This window comes from Dermacentor silvarum, chromosome 4 (assembly GCF_013339745.2).
Source record: "Dermacentor silvarum isolate Dsil-2018 chromosome 4, BIME_Dsil_1.4, whole genome shotgun sequence".
Classification (NCBI taxonomy): Eukaryota; Metazoa; Arthropoda; class Arachnida; order Ixodida; family Ixodidae; genus Dermacentor; species Dermacentor silvarum.
In genome coordinates this window covers 45,425,559-45,448,917 of record NC_051157.2, presented here as the reverse complement: position 1 = coordinate 45,448,917, position 23,359 = coordinate 45,425,559, and the positions used below count along the sequence as shown (strand labels likewise).

Below are 23,359 nucleotides of genomic sequence, written 5' to 3'. Positions count from 1 at the left end.
GATGTTGACGCAATGCCTGTCTTCAGAGACTTTTCTGTTCCGCACAAAACTGCCCGTGAGTCTGTCTGATCGTTGCTTCCAGCTGACCTCCTCAACCACCCAAAAAAAGATTAATTGGCGTCAGACGAGAGCTTTCTAGTCAGAACAAATCGAAAGTGCATCTCTCTCAGCAAGCATCTGATGCATTCCACGTTTGACACATTCAAACTTGGAGCCACTTCTCTGGAAGTTCTTCATCGCTCGAAATTTCATGAAATGAGATGCCCGGAACCTTTCTCTTGCTGTATGAGGTGCATCCAGGTCCACAACAATACACCACACTACTGGGTATCAACTCGCAAAGGCTAGCGCCCTATCAAACCACTTAAAGTAGCACAACTCACTCGTGACCACAATGTCTTCTTTTCGGCCAGAAGGCTCTCATTTGCGCTGCTGCTAGACGTCCTCAATACGGAACCGACAGTGTCACCACAGCCACAGTCCTTCAATACCCTGCCGCAGCTTACCGCGTCAATCCAAGGCAGAAGGAAAGTTTCTTTCCCAGCCGTAGACTGCTGCAGAAAGGTGATCTCCCAGCAAACCAGCGTACCGTCGGCAGGCGAGGCGAATTAATATTGTCTCGATTTGACACTAATGGAGACGCACACATGCAATTTTTCCCGCCTTTAACCATGCACGGCGGCTAGCGAACTATTCTTAACTATTCTGGGGTAGCAGCGCCCCTAGCGGGCGACCTGCGAGGAGGTCAGGAGAGGAGGTTGAACGGCGCTCCCGGAGTGATTGCGCGGGCGCAGAAAGTATATAGGAGGCTATGGGCACACCATAGTGGGTAACTCCAGATTTACTTCGACCACCTAGGTTTTAAACACTTCATGCGGACATGAGCGTCTTTGCATTTCACTCGCATTGAAATGTGGCCAGGCCGGCCGGGAATCATACCCACAACCTTGAGCTCAGCAACACAACGCCATAGCCGCTAAGCTACAGCGGCAGGTACAGCAGCAGAATCTTGTTAATGCATTCCCTGCTAGCAGGGTATCGAACCAAAACTGAACCGAAAACCCCATTATTTTTTGCACAAACTAAAACTGAAGTGGAATGTTACAATTTTATTTTTTCACTTTCGAACGAAACCGATCAGAAGAAATAACTGTTTTCGGGTCATGTTGGCCACCTTTCGATATTTTATCCATGCATTGCCTGCTGTTACGACTCTAATTCTGAAGCAACAATTTAGTGTGGTGTGTGACTCATGCCTTGGGTATGTGGGAGTGGCATGACACCTACTGGCCTGCCAGCCCCAACTGCAGTAGGAAACTCAACTAGGTGTGACCATTGTGTTTGGTGTGACGTGGTGCATACCGTAAAAACCCGCGCATAATACGAGGTTTTTTTCTAAATTTTACCATGTAAAATTTCTGCTTCATATTATATGCGGATCCCAAAGTTTTCAGCGTAAAATTTGCAGTTCCGGGTTCGTTTTTGCTCACTGCTATCATCATCAAGACTCGTAGCAGAGTATGCGTCATCTTGCGGTGGCGTCAGTAGGCTGCTGCTGCTTTCAACGGGCACCATTTTGACCCCGCTAAGAATCGGCGCGTTCGCTAGTCTATCTCGCACGATGTCGGGACCACATAAGTAGTACCCAGCTGCCTTTAAAAGGAAAGTTATTTTAGCTGCCGAGGCCATCGGAAATTGCGCCTCAGGGCGGCACTTCAGCGTCACCGTGGGGAGCGTTCACAGCTCGGATGACATCCCAGTTGCAAAGTTGCAATGGCGGCAGATAAGCGCATTTGGCCTTGGCAACGCCGTCACTTCGGTGGCAGTGGCTCCCCTCGTCATCCCTCTCAACTCCCTCGTAGCTCCCTCCACCTTCGACTGGCTCCGCGCGCCCGCCGCCACTCCCATCGGCGTGGCGCCAACTTAGCCCTTTCCGTGAAGTTTCGTTTTCTGCCGTTGTCGGGAAGTTGGCCGAGACGTCGGCTCGTACAAGCATGTTCCAGCGCGACGGTGATACAGTGGCTAGAATAGGTTTTAGCCACTGTAACGGTGAAACGACGACCTTGCTATTTGAGAGTGAAATTGCCGCCGCGCATTTTTTTTTTCCCTTTTTTTTCTCTGCGTGGCCTTGAGGGGTCTATCCTAAGCTTTTGTGTTGTGGCGGTGTCGGAGCAATGCCGGTCGGAGGCGCCGCCGCTTGATTTGGAGTGCTGCTGAGGGCATTGTCAGTGCGCCATATGTTCGAATTAACCGTCGCAAATGCTTTCGCGTTCGAATTACCGGGCATTTTCGCCCATAACAATACACATAACTTTGACGGGACCACAGTGTCAGTTCAAATTAAGCGTGTTCGAATTAACGAGATTAGATTATCAATGCTTTCTGTGGGTTTTCCTCGCTCGCATTATATGCGGGTGAAAACTTTTTTTCTCCTTATTGCTATCCCCAAATAACACCTCGTATTATATGCGGGTCCGTATTATACGCGGGTTTTTATGGTAGTTGAACGCTGAGCCACGGCTTCGCCCATCTGCAAGAAACCTACTGAAGTTGCGTCACCGGGAAGAAAGGATGTCCTGTTGACGAGCTTATCTTTTGGGGGTGACAATTACAAGACAGAAGATGGAAGAATGTGCCATTTCCTCAAGTAATGCGTAAAGCACCGGCCATGTGGAGCGCTGATGACTTTTTCGCTCTCTGGACGTGTTTTTGTTTTGTCAACAGTGCAGATACATGAGAGATACACCGCGATTTCCTGACGTGCTTGCGCATGCGTGAGTAGCGTGAGAAAAATGTGCGGACTGCGCCCTAGGTGACTGGCCACGGTCGTCCAGGGTCGAAGGATCAGGCAGTGTTGAGACGCTCTCCCTATGTCCATAAATTTTTGCCACCTTGGTTTTGATGCCTTTTATACGCGCCGTTCTGGAAAGTTTCTACAATCTTACTAGATACAATAGCCTGTTGGCTTGCGCCTCTTGAATGATTCAATAGGCAGGGTCAGAAAATCATAAATGCACTGAAATGTGGTCGTTATGATTAATAGCTTGTTAGAACAATGAGCAAACCTAAAGGTAGCCTGATAAACCACGCAATATGTTTCTATGCACTGTACTGACACTGTGTGAAGATAGTGTCGTGCGTGCCGCGTGGCCAATGAGGTGCGCACTTAGGAAATGGAGGAGCAGCTTATGCATGGATAATTTCAAATAAAATACCTTTTTTACCCCAAATATTTGGACACAAATGAAAAAATGCCGCACTTATACAAGAATATGCAGTAAATAAAGAAGTAAACACCCTACCGGTGGTTTGTGTCCCAAGGGACTTGGGGTCGTGGTAAGTGGAGTCCTCTGTGGGGGAGCCACCAGGGCCCACTCAGCAAGCAGGGGGCTGGAGCCCTGCCCACCGAGAAAGGGAGGTGGTCCACCAGGAACCATAGGTACCTGCTGCGGTGCACACAACCGCGGGCGAGGTGAGCTGGGGGCAGGAATTCGTGTTCCCATCTGCTGCTGCTGCTGTTGTGGCTGCTGTTGTGGTAGGGGAAGCAGTGCCGACGAAAAGCCACCACTCGATGACCTGAAGAGGGCAAAACCACAAAGTGATGCCTTTTTTGTTTTTGTTTTTTGGTGGGGCGGGACATCACCTACGCTGCTAAGCATATAGAAATTTAGTCAAGTCCACAAGTGACAGGACAGGACGTGACTTTTTCACAATTTTCTTCACTTGTCACGTAAGTTTGCTTTTCCACCGTTTACATTCAATTCATTCACTAGATACATATATGACTGATTGATTGATGGCTGACTTACTGGGTTTAGCAACCCAAACCAATACCTGGGCTATGAAAGACGCTGTAGCAGAGTACGCTATATTAATATTGAGCATTTACATCTTTTAGACATGCAGCTTTCTGCATTACACCTTCACTGATACGCAGCCTGTCATGGCCAGAACCACGCTTGATGTTCAGCCAAATTGAGCACACCAAATTACCGAAAAGTGCGAACTATTTGACTCACATTCAAAATTGCAGGTAATTACACACCACTAGCCAGAAGCAACAGGATTGTGCAAGATGCCTTACTTGGCTGGCTGAACGTAGTTTCCGGGAAAAACTCCCGAGAGGCCCGTGCGCAGTGAGGTGCCTTTGAACCAGCCATCCTGGCACTTCTCTGTCACTGAGTAAAGCTCATTCTTGCGTAGTTCCAGCTCATCTTCTTTTTGTGGTTTGTAGCTGTACAGGGCCACATAACTGCAAGAAAGAAGAAAATAATTAAAAGAAATATTGGAAGCCTATAACATCAAAACAGTAGGAGATAGGTGGTGAACACCTGGTTGTTGACTCTCACAAACAAATGGAGACTGTCTACCTTGAGGTCAGCCTGTGTACCAAAGTTTTATGATGGCTTGTTTATCATGAAAAGTCGAAGTTGCATTTCTGCATTAGAATACTGTGAATTCTATGAAATATGTTTGTTTTCTAGAAAGTGAAGAATCAGTTGGACTAACATCATATCCTGTGTTCCTGAGTGCTTTGTCCTGTACTGTTTTAGTATGTTACCAATGTCCAAATCCTGGAATAAGCATAATCAGTGCAACTCTTTTCCCTGCTAGAAAAGAGCAATACACCAATGTGTGCTTTCTAATAAAGTTGAGCCTTGTAACAACGAAGTCGTGTCTGAAACAAAAATACCTTCGTTATATCCAATGGTTACTACAGTTGAACCCGGATATATCGAACTCGGGTATAACGAATTATTGTGTGAAATCAACAGGTGTACAATCCCCTTGAAAATGTTTGTATAAAATTTTTATTGTATATATCGAATTATTGATATATCATACTATTTCGCGATCCCCTTCGAGATCGATGTATCCGGGTTCGATTGTATAAGTGTATATTCGTTGCACACCAAGATTGGTGAGAACTTAAAAAAATTCCCATCTTTGTATCCCCGTTCGTTTTATTAAGGTTTCATTGTACTACTTACGAATTGTACATGTTCTTGTTGTGAACACACAGACATGACCAGAACAGGGAGTCACGAGCAAAAAATGACAAAAGCAGGGCCATCTCCGACTGCCATACAGGGCTGACCACATCCTCTCACTTTTAAAATTTTAGCACATTCGATCCCGGATATATCAAACTTGACGGAGTTTGTGAATTAGTTCATTATATTGATCATTCAAAATATAAAATAAGCCTTAACCTGAAGCTTATCTGAGATCTCCGCACGTCTCGCGGAGAGCTTCCTAGGATCGTGAAAAGCAGACTTACTGATTTGCTTCTCCAACAAACAAAAGTTGACTTACTTTTTACTTACGAACGTTGAGCATAACAAATCACAGAGGAAGGTTGCATTATTATCCGACCTAAAAATATACAGTTAGGAGATGAGACAAAGCACAGAGAATTTTAATGTTGAAACCCTTAAAATTTAACTATGTAGCAAGAAAATAGCAACAGTGCCCAAATCATTTAAGCTGCAGCCAGATCTGCTGATAGTGCAAGGAACTCAATCAACTACAACCATTTGAAACTTTGCAAAATGCTTTAACCAGAACTTCTTAGTTGTGCAAGCCTGGTAGAGTATCCAAAGTCTGTTACAGTATATTTTTTAAACACTTGATGAACAATAATGACAGTACTAAGTTTGGGAGATGTGCCTTCTTTTGAGCATGCAGAATACAGACACATATGCAGCACACACAAGGACAGACAGAAAGAAAGAGGCTAACAGGTAGACTGACCAACAGTCCAACTGACAGACACATCAGCTGGTGTGAAATAATATGGCAGAATGGAAAGCTATCCCTCTTACAAGGATGCAATAGTGGCATGTTGTGCTGGCTGCAATGGCTGCTGCTGAGTCAAAGGTGCCAGCAGGGTGGCTGGCTGTTCCGGCGGTGGCAAAGGTATTCCTGGCGGATTTAGAGAAGACGTATCTCGTTCCTTGCGTCCACTGTGTCGACGCACCACCCGTGCAGACGACGGCTCACCTGATGACCCTTGAGATGTCACAGGGGCCGGCTGCATCAGGCAAGTATGCAAGACGTCAAGGCAAGTCAAAGACGTAAGCTATGATTGAATTGCACTTCCTTGCTCTATTTTGTGACCTCCACCATAAGGTTGACTAAACAAAGCAAGAAACTATGTGCTGTATAAAGAAGGAACAGGCTGCTGCAGCAGTGCTGGGCATGACTAGGTGTACAGTGGCCAAGTGTACAATTACACAGGCAAAGCACAAACTATTTTCATTAACCATTTAATGCTGCAGTCATGGTATCCGTAGTCCTTCTTGTAGTGTGTTATGCTTATGTATGAGGTAATGTTTTGACAGCTGGCTGCAATGCTGCTTACGATTCTCTAGAGTGGCTCATGGCAGAAGTCCCCACATGCATTATCAGAATCCACTGGGTGCAGGCACAAGGTCAGAACCACTACAATGACCTTCTGGACCAAAATGCTTGCTCTTCCTGTCATCTGAAATCCCCCCCAATTTTTCTTCTTTCTGACTTCTTGTCTGTCTTCACCACTTAAGAATCTCACCTCCAGCAAGAAATATGTGCCATAACCCTAAAAATAATCCCATGCTCCCTTGCAATCTTCCTTGAGTGGAAAGAGCTTCTCTGGGGACCTCGGGACAAAGCGGCCCTTACACCTGTCGTCAGTTGTGCCTGGCGTCTACCATCTGAAAACAATGTCCAATAGCCGAAGTGCTCTGTGCCTGCATCTTCAGCACATTGCCATTGCATTAACGCCAACTCTCCCAAATTTTTTGTGAAGTTTATGAATTTGGGCCAGTTATACGATTTTACTAATGTTATTTGAACTTTTATGAAAGAAAGAAATCAGGGGTTTGGAAAGCCGCAGGAGAGAGAAAGACAGCAAGCGATTTACTATGTGATAGTGCAAGTTACCTGTTGCATGAAGTGTAATATTTGGCTCTGTTCATGGCAGCATCTTTAAGTTAAGAACTGATTAACCTGACTATGAACGACAGTTAACGACAGTTTCATAAGTCACTCTTGCTGAATCTGTACGAGACAGGGCCGCACATATTTAATTTCATTCACTCATTATGCCATGTGACAACACATGCAAAATAAACAAGAGCACCATTATTATAAGCATCCATTTGCTTGGCCCTTTCTATCAGCACCCTTCTTCCACTTTTATAAATATGCAGCTTTTCCACATGCAACTTCGTCCGCAAGGTGGAAATGTCAAAACAGAGTGAAACATCACACGCAGTCAAATTCACCTTCGACAATGCTGTGGGAATCCTGCTTGGGGAGGCTGCCTGCCCCTGGGGCGGTGAGCTGGGCTGTGATGTGACCTCAGTGCCTGTGTTCAGCACCTCCATCGAATGCCGATGGGGAGCCTGAGGCTGGAGAAGTGCGGACAAGGTGGGTAAGTCATCGACTCGCATGTAAAGGTGCCAAACAATGTTTCCTATGATATGCATAAGGTGAAGAGAGCGTACAGAGGACAAAAAGGGGTCATCTGCTGTTGTGTGGCATTGATGTTATCCCGCTGTGCAGCCATAAGAATACAGTGGAGCCCCACTGACATGTTCCTCACTGTTGTGTTTTCCAGGATACTGCATCATGCCTTGAAGGTCCGACCATAAACCCCATTGACTCATTTACTATGTTCCCATTAGATATGTCTCCATTCTGTAACGTTCCCACAGGTTACGTTAGTTCTGAACGAGGTGATTATGTAAATTTAGCGGGCAGATGAAAATTTGCTCTCAGAAGTTGCAACAAGCCAGGCGCTGCACAACCACTGGGAGAAAACATGCACAGAGCACTTGGCGAAGCACCCGAGATAAGTGTGTATTGGTGAAAACCTACCGGGAACTACGCACACTAGGTGAAATCCGCCGAGTCAGCTTCGCCACAATAGAGCCGTGTTATGTGGTGAAGTATATAAAGAATGGAAATGGGCCACCGTCACGGAACAATACCCGCGTACACGCTCTGTCCCCAGTCACGGTATGAGCGCCGAGACGTACAACTGTGTTGGCAGCCATTCAGAGATGTTTCTGATGTTGCTGTGATGATTTGCGGCCTTCCTCACTTCTACACTTTTCTTTTTCACGGTCCCTTAAAAAACGTTTCATTGGGGTTTTACTGTACAACAATGAAACTTGACTTCAGAATGACCAAGGAGAATGAGGGGAACCAAGGGGCTAGATTGTTTTTTGCAAGTAATAACCACATGAAGAGAACACACGAACAAAAGCATAGGGGCAGCTGACCATTCTTATAGTTTACATGTAGAAATTGTAAGGAAAGGGAAAATAAAAGTGACTGAAAATTGAACTTGCCACTAGTGGGAGCCAAATCCCATACTGTATTACACATGCGATGCTCTACCAACTGAGTTATGGTGCCAGCTGTCCCCCCTTGATCACTTTCAGGGGCAGTTCTACTGTTGAAATTGATTAAATTATCCAACAAGTCAATAAAAAAAAGAAGAAGAAGAGGCAGAAAGAACATTTCAGCACATTGCTTCTTTTTATGCAGCAGTGTTTACCTCATACCACAATTACCTTGAACACAGTTCTGAGCAGAAAAATTTTCCCTGACATCTCTTTTTAAAGAATGAAAGTAACAGCCACTTTATCTGCAATGTAACATCTTTAAAAAATCAAGAAAGAAAGAAAATGGCGTGAAGTGCCCAAACTGTCCTAGGCATTGCACACTTACATGTCACAGACTACAGTCAAGTCTGCAGCCTTTTATTATAACTGAAACCAAAGTGTTTCGAAGAGAGATATCAAGCAGAGCCAAAGATCTGACATTCTCACACAGGCCCCGAATGAAAGGAACATTGGGCACTAACATTGCTTCCATTGCTTGAAGCTGGCGGGTTGAGGGCGGAGAGTGAGTGGCGCTTCTCTCTGGGCTGGCATGCTGGCAGTGGAGGTGATGTGGATGGCGGTGTGCCAGGGCTCGGGGATGAAGATGCGGGAGATGTTGTGCTTGACTGAGATTCGCCAGCTGCATCATGTGAAACATGAAGCGAGACCACCCAAGACAAAAGTATGAGAACGTTTCAAAGAGTAACAGTAAATGCTGTACTTTCATGCATCCAACCAGTCCCTGTACCATAATCTCGCTTTTTGAACGTTCGCTTGCATTCTCGTGATTCTCTGGTGCCGCGCTTTTGTCAGTGGACAACTGCTCGGCAAGGTGAGAGTGCCAATTGAACACTGCCTACTCAGCGACGTAGGAGACAAAGCGAACGTTCGGTAAGCGAGATGCCTGCGCAACCTCGCCCCCCGCAGACATATCTAAACACTTGGAAAACAAGGGAAAAAAAAATTCCGCACACAACTTGCACACATCACTCCATAAAACAAAGCTTAAAACTTCATAAAAGCAAACCGTCCCAAATATTAATGACATGAAGCAAAGCTTACTTTACTATTCAGTCACCACTACTCCTATTGCTGGTCTGTGTTGAAACGTTGTATGGCTTCACCGTAATGAGGATTTTTCCTCTAGACATGGCTTCACAGCACATGTGAGGCCACGCACAAAGGCAAAATTTGATAACATGCAGCAACTTAGTTTTGTGTGCCACTTCTTAAAATTTCTGATGTGGATTATATGTGCTAAAAGATATAGTAGATTTCATCTATGGACGAGTAACATTAAATTCCTGCCCACTGAATATACCAGAGATCCCAAAACCAGTGCCAAATGTCATCTAAGGACTTCATACTTTACAGTGCACAGACATTTCTTTAAACACTGGATATTGTCAATGTTCTCCCCAGTGTATAACCCTGTCGGGTTATACAAAAGATGTTTCTTTTGTTTCAGAGGCAAAACAAGCCTTGTTTCACGAGTGGTTTGTGCTCTTCTGTTTGCTATAACGTCATGAAAAATGCTGCCGGCCAGTGCTGAAGTAGTTGGGATGCTATGGCACAGTTCACAGACTGTTGGCAAGCTTAAATTATTGCAGCAGTATTCCCAAGGAAATATGCAACTTTTAGGTAAACTTTCTGATGTAAACCTTCCACGTGATCAGAGAAGAACTTGCCTGATGGAGTGCTACCAGCTGGAATGACTGTTTGGCTTGGTGCTTCAGAATTCGGCGTTGGAGGGGCAACTCTCGAAGGACCCACTTGAACACTGCAGGGGTAGCATTAAAGATCGAAATTACTGGTGCTCTCGACCTTGATGAAGGATTGCAAGTGTGCAATTACAACTTACTTGTTAGACAGTTTCATTAGTGCCTTTCCAGCGGCATTCATCTGCGTATGCACGCAGACACAAAGAAACATGAGTAATCATCACAGTCAACCTCTCATCTTTTTCCCCTGACAAACCAAGAGTAGCAAAGAGTTACATTAAATGATCAGGATTATAATATGCAATCTTGCTGTAACATCTGAGCAAAAGCCAAGCAGCGGAAAGCACAAAATCTTTAACAGCATTTTAAAATATGAAAATGTAGTCAATGTATAAATACAGGTGTGCAGACAAGAAAAGGAAGACAGTAGGCCCATGCAACAAAAAATAAATACAGCCCCTCAACAAACTATCACTTGCCAAATATCATTAATGTTTGTGTAAAAAACCAGCATAGATGTCTCAAACTTATGACTATAAATGACGGGCAGGTACCGAGAAAGCATGCACAGAACAGCAACAATGCATGCTGCAACTCACCTCAACAAACGATATTGGGAAGATACCAATTCGGTCCCCCAGCTTTCCTTCAGCCCAATTTTCGTCCACCCTCCGAATCACCGTAATCACATCACCCTGGAAGGCATTCCAAAGGCGTTAGGTTACAGAAAATACTCGTTACAAAGGCACGAGAAAGATGTACATATATGTAACATTATGTTAGCCATGGCAGTAGCACACTAGAGGAAATTGCATCCATTAGACTTAATGGGAACACTTTCAGTATGACACCAAAATCAACCAAGAAAACGCAACACTGCCTCCTCTTTTTTACTATTTCTCAGTGATTGGCTGGCAACATGCCAGAATCGCATCAGTATGAAGCTAAAAAAGCTAAATATATATATCGCAAAGACATGTCTCTTGCTCTTTTTTGAAGGAATTCATCAGTTGAAGATTTAATTGTGTAGTACAGTTAAACCTCCATATAACGAAATTCTCGATATCACCAAGTGTTTAACTTTTTATAACTTCTCGTCCCATAGAACACCATGTATCTAGAATCTCAATAAAACGAAGTGTGTTTATACACAATTTCAATATAACGAAATTTCACTGCCCTCAAAAACGCACACCAAGACAATAAATGGAAACTTCCTCGGATGCAGATGGTCAAATGGTTGAATTAAGCAGCTGCTTGCGAATGCACTTCTCATATTGCGTGCCACACCACAAAGAGCAACTGTTGAAACGAAGCAGCATTATCTTCTGTATAAAATGCAAGTGCGATAAGATCCTATTGTGTCCCATGCTGTATGCTTTGGGTGGGAGTGAAGGCATACGAGGGCGTTTCATGAAGGATGGTGGCTTGACTATGGGCTGGCACCATAGAAAAATAGTTGAATGAGTCTTTGAGGTGCCTCTCCAAGCTGATAGAAATGGCGAAGACACTGCCAAGGAGCTACCAGGGCCAGTAGGCATTCACACATGATGAAGTTGATAATACCCCGAATGCTTTGGTAATTTTTCCCAACTTCAGGGCACTGAATAATTTTTTAACAAACTCAGTTAAATGTCAGTATCAGTGACCACACAGGTTTGCAGTGCCGGCAAGCAAGAATTACTTAATAGTTTGAACAAAAGTGCATAAAGCAACAGATAGTATCATGCAAATACAACAAATGTATCTTAACATCTGCCGTTTGGTTGTAATAATACTATTTCATTTATTGTTTTGTGCCGTGAATATTCAGGAGCGCCAGCAATAGTAGATAGCTAATTACTGCTAATTAGGCTCTGACAGCACCAGCCAAACTGATCGAATTATCCAGCGGGTCAAATAAAACAAGAGGCAGAAAAAAAAAGAAAAAAAAAAGCACCAAAACACTGCTGATTTATTTGGCAGTATTTGCACAATTATAACACCCTAGAATTGAATGCACACTCACTTTTTATGGGTTCAAAGTAGAAAACTATCAATGAAATTCAGGCTCCTAAACAAAGTAGAAATCTAATGTGCACTTCATTTTTAGCAAGATGTGGAATGCAATGGATTCTAGCAATAACAAGAGGATGAAACCAGAGAAGTTTCACTTGAGAGAATGGAAATTTATTTACACACAATGTATATCACTATCACTTTATCACTGTCTATGAACCGCAACACATCATCCCCTGTAAGGTTAACTGCACATTTGATATTCCGTATTTATCAAACAACTTTGCAACTGCAAACAGGATGGTGGCCCACGTCCATACTAATCATTCTGCTAGTTCATCCTGCTTGTTCTCAGGAACACCAAAAACATGTGATGTGGCTTCTTTCCACTACCTTAGCATGTAAAATAACTTATCCTTTGAATGGACCTTAGTGATCAAAGACCGAAAGAGCTGCGTTGTCATCGTTGAGAAGCCACTAAAGCATGGAAACTGTTCTCGCTTGCCACCACATTCCCCTCTTGAAGCCCATTGTCATTGTGCTCTATTCTTTGCCTCTGCAGCATGTGAAACATACGTTAAAGTGCCATTTGGAATGTTTCCTAAAGCTACCAACTCAAACTATCCTTGTCATCAAAACCTTTTGTACCTTCCAGCATAGCCAACTCATGTGGAGCTTCCCGTAAATGAGAGAGAGAGAACTTAAAGGAACAACAGCTCTCCTTGAGAGTCCCCAAACCCACTTTTCTTGTATAAAAGAAATTTGCTATAACCCTCAGCACCATCTTAAGAATTTGGCCAAAGACCTCGTAACCATTCATATTGTGTAGTTACATGGCACTAACCTCGCTGTCATACTATATTAAAAGAGTTCACTGGGCTGATTCTTGCAGCAGAAATATTAAGGCCAAGATAACCAAGACGAGTCCTACACATTGTACTTATTTTAAGTGCTCTAAACTGTTTGGCAACCTTGCCATGATTTTTGAGTAAACAGCACTAAACATGGGAGGACACAGAACAAGAGAACACAGGACACTGTAGTGACTACAAACTGAAAGGTTTATTGCATGGAAGGTCGTTCATACTCCTTAAAACGGGAAGAAGAAAATAATAAAAACAGACAGATAGCAGTAAATCACTCAATGGTTGAAGCACAACGACTTGCTTATCACAAAGGTAGGCGATTTCTCTAACACTGAGCCCAACAAAAGGAATGCTGACACGTGACGGCCCACTCCGATGAATAGCAAATGGCTAAAAAAATGTCCCACGTATGCTGCCCGTGATACAGTTCTGTGTACCTTATTTAGCGATGTTTGCTCCAAACCATCTACCAACTAGTTCAGCTAGTCACATTATTGCTTTCCACGATGCAGTACCCCAATGACAGTGATCTTATTTACACCAAAAAAAGCATGAGGCAGTACACACTCATAGCCAGCAGGGGCTAACAAGAGGAGAGAGAGGGGGATGCACACCTTGAGGAATGTCAGGCAATCCTTCTCGTCGTTGTCACCCATGCGGAAGTCGTAGAGGGCTTTGCACTGAGGGATATGAGATGGCAGGGGCACCACCACTTGGACATAGCTGGCTGGCACAAAGCCTTGTTTGCCGCCTAGCTCCCCGTGGAACCAGTTCTGGTCCACTCGCTTGCGCAGAACTATTATGTCCCCCTTGCGGAATGCCAAGTCCCTGCAAGATCACAGTTTCATTTAAACAACTATGGCTTAAACTGAAGCTTCTTTTTTCTCCTACAATTCAAGGACTACTACTACTACAGCAGGCCTTGTACGTGGATGGCAATACATGGCACTCCTCAATAAAGAAGGGTAGTGGTTTGGGCTAGTTGGTTTTGCATAATGTTAAGTGGTGCAGCGTGGGACAGGACAAAGGGACAGCAAAGCATTTGTCCTCGTCTTTTCTGTATACCTGACGATGTCCTCAAAAGTCAACAAATCTAAGGCAATTTCCCTGTACACAGCCATCTCAAAAGAGCAAAACGTTTCAATTTGCAAATTGTATTATTGGTTAATTTATTATTATACATGAAAACAAGCTTAGCAATGCATAACAACGCATAATAGCAGTTACAATTTTTGCAAACATGAAATACAAAAAGAGTTACCATAGTCAATTACTGTATTGGAGCCTCCTGTCAAGGTTCAATGTTGATAGGAATAACTATGTAGCAGCAAAAGAAATAAAAATCAACCCAATAATATTGCTCTTGGTATAAAAGAGTAGAACAAGGAACAACAAAAAACACATTGAGGACAAAGCTTATTTTGACAAGGCACAGTAAAGACAGTAATGAAAAATAAGTTCATGAACACCACTAATGAACGCAGGCCTTTTTCGAAGACCTTGTTCGGTGGCCAAATTTATTATCCTGGCCCAGAGGATGAACACGCTGGCTCTTGATCTCTTGGTCATATATGAAGTTCAATGAATATCAGCTGAACAGTTGCTTTTAAACTGCACCATAAAGTGTAACGACTGAAACTTAATGGTAATCTAATTCAGGCATCTCCAAACTTTTTGCTTTGGGTGATGCAACTGCAGTGAAAATGTAGCGAGTATTCCTTGTGCTCCTGATTGGACACCAATACTAAATAGTCATACAATGTTCATATGCCATACTCGCAACTCAAAATTATAAGAATTTTATGCCCCAAACTTCAAGAAAAAAATTAGAGGATGCTTAGGCTCCGCCTTTAGAAGTGGAACGCGATAGCATTCAAATATCCCTGACTGCTTCTCATGCTTCCCGGCAACTGCAGTTTATGTAACCGTGACATTTACCAGGAAACGCTGGCAGCAAATGCCATGCATGAAGGCAAGCTTTCTGGTATAAATGCGGCCTCATGCGTGGGCCGATCCCGGAGGTAGTGCACAGCCGCGCAAAAAAAAAATTACATAATTTTTAGGTTTCTGTTATTGTTTCGCACTTTCAATATTTCAGTTTGACAAGATTTAACATAAAAGGCATGCGCTGTCGGCGTTTTGTTTCATGACATTTGTTTGTAGGCCTGTCACTCTCAAAATTCCGAGGAATAACTTTCTAAAGAATGTAAGACAAGGTATGAGCAACTTTAGTGAGAGAATGGTGTGGCAATAGAACCCGTATATAGCGCATGTCATATACCAAGGCGTCACATATACATACACCTAAATATATACGGGAATTTTCGCTCACGGGATGCCGACACCGGATTTTCTGCGACACAGGGCCCTTAACACTTTCACAAAAATAAACAGCGCAACTAGCTCAAAGTAAGATTGTGCTTGTGAATATGCACCAAAGCTACATCTGAGTGTGAAAGATGCGTGAAGAGAAATTGAAGGCCAAGCTTCCATTTCATTATTTTGCGTCAAAACCACAGCGCCGGTATGTCAGTGTGACGTCATGGCCTTTCTGGTGCAGCAAATGCTTTCAAAGCTTGTTAAATTCAGTTTTTGACTCTCTTACAAGACAATGCAGCCCATCTTTATTGAATAAAAATTAACTAGGCTTGAGCAGATGGCATCACAACACACGCCGTCACAGCTGGCTGGTGTGGGAACTTGCCTTGGCACCATCTTCTCTGGCTAATCATAATAGTCTCCTGCTACAGTAAGAGTGTTTTTTTTTTGTTTTTGTTTTTTGTATTGGAGATGCACAATTTAGAACTCTTCAGTGTTCCTTTAATACTAGCTGAAATTTTGCATTCTATCCCCTTTTAGCTGATGCAGCTGTCCTGGCCGGGGAAGGTTTGTTCTACAACATTACCAATCAAAAGAAAAAACAAAACTCAATGTTATCTATAGAACCCGCCACAGTGGCTCAGTGACTTAAATGTTTTGCTACTGAGCACGAGGGTGCAGGTCCTACTGCTGGCAGCAGCGGCCATATTTCAAAGGGAATAAAATGGAAAAGCACATGTGTGTCACGCTTTGGCTACTTGCTAAAGAACCCCAGGGGGTCAAACTTAATCAGGCGCCCTCCACTATGACATCCCCATTAACCCACTGTGCAGCTTTGGGACATGAACCCCCTCAATGCAATTTTTGTTTTATCACGGAATTTTTCAATACTCCAAGATCAGTTTCGGTGCACCCCACCCTAATGCCTGTTTGCCCGAGAGTCTACTAGGCACTCACCCTGGGTCCTTGGCATCATAGGAGTAGAGGGCTTTGGCACAGGGCATTTGCGGCACCAGTTGCTTGACAAGAGTGCGCACCCCATCGCCACGACCTGAGGTGGTGTCCCCCCGAGGACCAGCTGACAAGGGCTGGCTGGCCAGCAGGGGCCTCACATGGCCAATGAGGGAGGAACTGCCCAGGAGGGCGCCCGAAGGGGACCGGCTACCGCCACTGCTGCTGCCGCCACCAAGTCGGGGGTTGTTCTTGATGCCCTCCAGAAGACGGACCAGAAGGATGTTGAGCGGGAGCTCATCCACTGAGCACTCCACCTGCAATGCAAAAGCGTAAGTTAAACGAGTACAGAAGACTTCCGTTCATTAGATTTTTCGGCTAATTTGATCCCGACCGAAGGTCCCGGCCAGTGCTCATGAATTTCTAAGGGCCCAAGCTTATTTTGATCATAAAATTGGCCTTTGCCGGATAATTCCAACTTGACCAGTCAGCACGCATGTGCCCGACCCCTGAGGTGACCCCAATAGCGCCCCTTTAAGTGGCACCGTCTGTTTTGGCGAAGCTTAAGGTACAGTGAATCTGTTGAACACACGTCAATAATCTCCTGTCAAGTTCGCCCATCCTTGTCCTGCCCTAGGAAGATTTTTAAGCCACAACCATAGCTCACAATGTCTCATTACGGTATTTATGCAATTCTAACGCGTCTTTTTTTTTTCTTCAAGAAAGTTGGGTCGCCTGCATGGTGCAATCGGATATGAAACCAAAACCGCCTTCGCAGCGTTCGTATGCTTTACCGCATAACACGAGTGTAATGCAGCGAAGCTGACTTTAATAAGCCAGCCGCTATTGTGCAACACATATTAGAACCTTGCCAATTTTTCTTGCTAAAAAATCGGGTGCACATTAGATATCTACCTTGGACACATTCAAAGTGGGCGCACATTTGATTAAGGGGCATGTTAGACTTGAATTGGCAGTGTGTTTTGGCGTTTTTTCTGCATCTTGTTTAATTAGACTCGCCGGATAATTCGATCAATTTCGTTGGTACCATCAGGGTTGAATTACCGAAAGTTGACTGCATTGACATAACGTTTTGAATGTCTTATCTTGTTGAGTGTGTTACATGAATTTCTAACACCCTAAACCCCAGAAATAATACTGGCAAACATCAGAGTACTCTAAATAATTAACTATAATACTTGTTTTATGAACCAGTTTCAGCACCCAGGAGGTGGATGTGCGTCATGACTAATTACCTCACCAAGTTCCTGCAATCGCTGCAGCTGCCACATGCAAGCACCGCCTGAAGAAACGTGTGCAGCACTTTTATTTCTTATGAGCAATGCCACCATCTCTAACGTCATTGCTATACGATATCAACGAATTTTGTTCTCTGCCGTGAAATCACGATAATGTTGATGGCACTAGGTCCGGCATTTTGAGACCAACTTTAGTTTAACATTTAAAAATATCTTTAACCAAGCACCGGCATGCTTGGTAGACATCATCTTTTTACGTGCAAGAAGTACATAATTTATACAACTTTAAAATTATGTGTCAGTACTCTTTTAACCCTTCAGCCTCCAAGCCAATTTGTGCCAACATCACGAAGGACAGGCCACACTTGTCCTTGTCCCAATTTCCTTTGCTTGGGGTGGACAAAAGATGCATGTTTGCTCATCCCACTGCGAAGTGATGGCTTTGGGCACTGAGTATATCATTTTGACCCATGCATTGAAATAGTATTATAGAAGACCTTTATGCATTGCGAGAAAAACTGTTTAACATCCATAATCAATCGTAAGTCCATAATCATAACTGCGCAATTCTATCCAATGCGTAAAAAAATAATTTTAACCAAGCACCGTCATGCTTGGTAGACATCTTTTTACGTGCAAGAAGTATATGGAAACAGCGTGTACCCGTTTCACGATTGCCTTGTCATTGCTTCGTAGGCGGGTTCGAAGGTTGCACATCACACAGCCACCAGATACCTTCGTCTAGTTACTTAAGGAAAATGAGTTTTAAATGCGGACACCTTTGGTGTAGTGAGGTGCGTGCTGACATGTGTGTGATCAGACATGTAATGTGCTTTTACTAGGAGTGTACTCCCATATACAAAGGCAGATGCGCTAATATGTAAAATAAACCCGTTTCTCGTTTCCTTCAACCTCCCGACATCATCTCCTCATCTACAGGAAACTAGAAGAGGAGCCATAGATACAGACGACGGCATGGTTCCGCTTTGCCAGCTTAGTGCGACACCCAGTATAGCGCAGGCCAGCTACCATGTTTTAGGCACCCCGGCCGCATAGGCAAGCAACCCTCTGAGTGATGCCAGAGTCCGAACCACGAACCCCAGAACCGGACCACAACAACTCCATGTCTTTCTCTTCATATCAAGTTGTCATTTTGACACAATTCTTTTTCAATCAATACGAATTAAATATGGGTTGTAACAGCAGCGAAGCAATTAGGAGGCTGGCCACATTTGAAAATTTTTATGCTGGAATATACAAAAACCCAAGAATTTTAGATAAGACAAAGAATGTGGTATTTTCCCTTAGGGCTCATTCACACTGGCGATTTGCAGAGATCACGCAACCAAGTTGCTCGCTAAGTGAGTGGTCGCAAGTGATTGCTTTTGTCAAAAAGCTGCTGTTTTGGGTCAGTCGCTCCCTGCTCGATTTTTTAGTTGCGTGACTGCAGTCGCAACGCTTCTGGACCAATAAGATACACATGAACAGGATGCCTGTATACGCTGATGCTTATTTTACGTGGTGAAAGCGATACAAGCAGACGTGAGAAGCATCAATCGTGAGAATTTTCGGTGCGGTCACTGGCAGGTTGTACTTGCTGGTGTGAATAGTCACCATGAGTCGCGTTTTGGTCCCTAGTCGCAACCGGTCATGCGACCTCTTCAAGATGCTGCTGTGAATGAGACCCATGCTCTTTTTCTTTTGCATGTTTCTGCATGAATACTAACTAAAGCATTTTGCGCTTTCGAGACAGCGTCACATGCACAGAAACTTAAGCTGAAGCTACACGAAGCAGTGAGCTAAACTAAACTATTAATAAAGGAAGTAAGCACAACACAGCAACGACAAGAAGCATCCTGGTATCATGAAGCCTGTGAAATAGGCTGTGTCACAGCCTTACCAGTATCCGGCATTCCGGACAACGAAGTTCCTTGTGCGAGTGAACGATCTCATCCAGGCAGCGCCTGCAGAAGGTGTGCTGGCAAGGAAGTACCTTGCTTGTGCTGTCTAGCTGCTCAAGACAGACAGAGCACTCGAGCAGGTCCGTCAGGAACGCCTCATCCATGCCGACGCTTCACCACACCTGGGCTATTGCAAGGCATGAAAAACACCGGACAGTGATCAAGACGAGCTGTTCTAGCATTTACACAGCAACTTTTTTCGAAGTTGAAATGAATAAATTGCCTGTCGACCTACCATAGGCAGCTCTTTAGCGCTGCTGACAGAGGAGCCCGCGCGTCTTAACGACAGATACTCATAGCGATGTACGTACTACGCTAAAAAACAGAATCTCGTGCGCTCGCTATCCTATTTCAGAGAGCGAGCTTGCAGTGCGTATTGTCACGTCGGATGACAGCTTTCGGATCACAAGCGACAGCGAAGTTATAGGCGCCCCGCATTTGCATAATTGGTCGCATTCTTCGCGAACCGTGTGCGGCCATACAGCCGTTGCGCGTTGCTGTAAAACGAAATGGGTGGAAATAGAAGACGTGAGTGCATTTCAGAGCTTACAAGGCGCTAAGTTAACGCAACGACTGTAATCAACAGCCCGTACTACATACAGAACTTGCAGCCACAAATTACAGGTAGGCCTATCGGGAGCCGCAGGTGCGATCAATAAACGCAACAAAAAGAATGCTTCTACTTTCGTAGCGACCACCGCGTTGTTCCATATGAGCAAGATCACCCGCAATTCTACAAAAAATACATTAATGGCAGTATCGAGGCTGTGAAGCGCCCACTCACCTTTAAACATGATCGTGCTCTTTGACCGCAGAGCTATCTCCATCCTTTTTTTTTTTTTTTTTCTTCTTCACATAGCGCGATCAATGCAGCAACACACACTCGACGATATGTAGAGTCCGCATCACTAATGAATACAGCGCACAGTGCTCACAAGTCGATCTCACAGCAGACTGTACGTTTCCATGACAAAATAACGCGGTCGCCAGTCAGGCAGGAACTACCCCAACCATCCGGAGGCCTCTGCCCACATTTTGGACTTGCCGAACCGAGACCACCGAGACCCACACGCACACTACCACAACGAAACAAATGCCAAGGGCAACGATAGCTATTTCTTACTTATCAAGAACTAGAGAAAAATGGCGCGAAAATACCATTCGCCGTAGCAAACGGTATCAGATTCCCGTAATACCGCAGTTTTAAGACAAGTGAATGACAAATGCATAAGCGGATGTGATGTCTAAAGCACGGGGGCGCGGGGGTGGCGAGGGTAGGTCATTTCCGGCTCATGGTTTATCATGGCGAAGGAGTCGTGATGGGTGTCCGTTATTGAACTCATTGAACTTCTCGTGTATACGTTATTATTTTTTTTTTAGTTTATTTAGATTCACATTGTCGCATGTCGCTGGAAACGGACAGACCATGTAACGAAACTCAGCCGGTACTGCGCTTCAACCGTGCTGCCAGCTTGTAAGCTTTTAACATTATTATTTCTTTCAAATATGGTCCATGCATCGGGGGTCTCAGTCTCAGGTGGTTGTTGAAACACGACGTCAGTAGTTAGGAGCATCTATCAAGAAACCTTACCGCCTTTCTCTGTAGATATTGCGATACTTTAAGGATACATAGTAGCCATTTATTCATTCATGTATTCTGAGTCGTGCAGTTTCTGTCTGCATTCAAAGGTTAGCGACACTTGTGTGTACTTTCTCATAAATAAGAGCGGTATCTGTATGGGGAGCTGGTCCGACGTTCCGATGCGCTGTTGCTATCAAAGAGAAGTCGTTTCACACGTTTCACACGTTTCAAATCACAGAACCAATCCGTAGAAACGCGCGATGTAGCTTGTAGCTCAAGCAACACGAAACTGAAGGCTCCGAATGCACTTCTTTGTTTTTGTTCGGATAACAGATACGTGAAGCGCCGTCATGAGCTGGTTGCGAGCCAGCCTGCGTCGAAGCAGGCCACCCATACTACGCAATGTGGAGCCCGAGACTGTCATCGAGGCCTTCAGGATGCACTGGCTTCGTGCCCTCGAAGTCATCGAGAAGTCGAGGTAGGTCGCCGCAACTCACCTTCTGTGGCTCTGTGGAACCAGATTTCGCCTTGTTGTAAGATTGCAAAGTGAGTGTTGTTCATCACGCATTCCCATGCATTTTAAACTCCGCCGTCGCATTATCCAACTACGCTTGTCCCGTCTAACGCGCTTCATGGGACTCAAATATCCACCTGAGTAGGCACTGACCCCGCATTTTGAGGTAGCTGTTGACAGCTATCCAATGAAATCATACCGCGTCGTAATGCCCGCTCAGAATCCACTGTAAAACAGCCTTGGCCTTGTTTCTGAGTTTGCCACGTTAGTTTATTTGGCATTGGTATTGCACAAATCACTGAATGACATGGGGTATGTTTTGCATACCCCCGCCACTGTTAAAGGGACTCGATGGACCCTGTGTGTTGTCGTACCTTAATTATTATGACCTAGCTTCAAATAATGTAGTGCCAGCTGTTTTTTTTCTTTTATTTAGCTGTAACGAATACGATCGTATGTCGTATATATCGCACATGTATTTATCTAGGCAGAGGAATTCATTTGACCACATACCAAAAAATGCAGACCTTGACTTATTTATCTGTGTGGTAAACACTGAAATGGTTCCAAAGACCAGTTTCTCGTGTACAGACTGAATAACATTTACTTAGAGGTTTCCAGGAGTTTTGAAGAAAGGCCAAAGGCAACCCACAGAGACAAGTTTAAATAAGACAGGCCATTGACAAACATTATCCATCAAGGGGGCTAGCGAAACAGGCTCAGGCACTTGTGTCAGCCTGGAGATACATTTGCTGCTTTGATTCAAAAGTAATATGCAGGGTTAATTTATTTGGAACCATGGCTTGAGCCTACTGCCTTCAATTTGCCTTGGTGTTAATGCCGTGATTTTGGGTATGCAGCATTGTCTATTTCATCGATTGATTGCATATACCGTTACTGGAATTTGTAAAGCATCTACAGATTTGACCCCAACAGATTTAAATATAACTTGCTTTTACTTGCCTTGACCCCAGCACAGCATCTGATTGCCTATGCAGGTTTTGTCTCGAAAACAAGAATAAACAAGCTTGATGAGGTCCCTAAGGCAACCTCTTCATGTAACCAGTGAAAAGGTTAACAAGTGCTTCAGTGACTGAAATTTAGAGAACCAAAGTTTTTGACACCATGGTGGCAAGAGCCTGAATAGACAGTGGGCTAAGATACAAGAAGGGGGGGGGGGGGGGGACGGCACCTTTCTGGTATCCATCTGGTTCCTGAGTTGCCTAAGCTCGCGATAGATTTCTGAAATGCAGGGGAGCAAAATCCTTATGTGTATGTGCATGCTAAGATGCCACTTCCGGCATTGCAGTCACTTGTAAATACCTTCACTGTGCTCTAATGTGCACCATTTACACACACTATACTAGTGTGCTTTCGTCTGTACATAACCTCTATCCAGTGCAGAGTATTCTACAATTATTCTATATCTTAATAGGCTTGTGGTGAAGAATTTTGCAACTATGCTGAGGTAGACCACATGTTTCTGGGTATAATGTTCATGCATTTTCTGTGGTCACACTTGTTAAACAAAGTCTGAAAATTTAATAATATTTAAGAGAAATGTACAACCTATCAACTACGGTGGTACTGCAATGTTCTAGTAGATGCTTTAGACACAAGTGTGACATCTGTTTTTGCTGTGGAGTTAGAACTTCAAACTGTAATCCATAGTGAAATATTTAGCGCGTACAATCGACAAGGACACAGTGAAGGGGGACACACGAGCGCTTACTCACAACTGTTTATTTTCGGAAAGATACAGAACATAAATACCCCAACTATCTGCACTGAGCATGTGCAACAAGAGTCATCA

At 44.1% G+C, this 23,359-nt stretch overlaps 2 protein-coding genes across 8 annotated transcripts in view; one reads left to right on the top strand and one right to left on the bottom strand.

Annotated features, from left to right (window-relative positions):
• LOC119449935 (E3 ubiquitin-protein ligase SH3RF3) overlaps positions 1 to 20,688 on the bottom strand; it is a 40,147-nt gene extending 19,459 nt beyond the window's left edge. For 2 of the 3 annotated variants that reach the window (XM_037713228.2, XM_037713229.2), the window contains exons 1-12: positions 20,235 to 20,688; positions 19,390 to 19,577; positions 16,237 to 16,547; positions 13,575 to 13,788; positions 10,696 to 10,791; positions 10,237 to 10,277; positions 10,064 to 10,155; positions 8,858 to 9,015; positions 7,269 to 7,394; positions 5,826 to 6,034; positions 4,085 to 4,252; positions 3,303 to 3,576 (exon numbers count right to left, since the gene is read on the bottom strand). In XM_037713228.2, coding sequence (XP_037569156.1) covers positions 3,303 to 3,576; positions 4,085 to 4,252; positions 5,826 to 6,034; positions 7,269 to 7,394; positions 8,858 to 9,015; positions 10,064 to 10,155; positions 10,237 to 10,277; positions 10,696 to 10,791; positions 13,575 to 13,788; positions 16,237 to 16,547; positions 19,390 to 19,554 — 1,854 coding nt within the window. In that variant the 5' untranslated portion in view covers positions 19,555 to 19,577; positions 20,235 to 20,688. The remainder of the gene's footprint in view (positions 1 to 3,302; positions 3,577 to 4,084; positions 4,253 to 5,825; positions 6,035 to 7,268; positions 7,395 to 8,857; positions 9,016 to 10,063; positions 10,156 to 10,236; positions 10,278 to 10,695; positions 10,792 to 13,574; positions 13,789 to 16,236; positions 16,548 to 19,389; positions 19,578 to 20,234) is intronic. The other variant, XM_037713230.2, reaches the window with a different exon arrangement.
• A 63-nt stretch (positions 20,689 to 20,751) lies between these two features.
• LOC119449936 (FHF complex subunit HOOK interacting protein 1B-like) overlaps positions 20,752 to 23,359 on the top strand; it is a 42,492-nt gene continuing 39,884 nt past the window's right edge. For 4 of the 5 annotated variants that reach the window (XM_037713235.2, XM_037713234.2, XM_037713233.2 and 1 more), the window contains exons 1-2: positions 20,752 to 20,924; positions 21,366 to 21,510. In XM_037713235.2, coding sequence (XP_037569163.1) covers positions 21,383 to 21,510 — 128 coding nt within the window. In that variant the 5' untranslated portion in view covers positions 20,752 to 20,924; positions 21,366 to 21,382. Of the gene's footprint in view, positions 20,925 to 20,980; positions 21,140 to 21,365; positions 21,511 to 23,359 lie in introns of those variants that run through there. The other variant, XM_037713232.2, reaches the window with a different exon arrangement.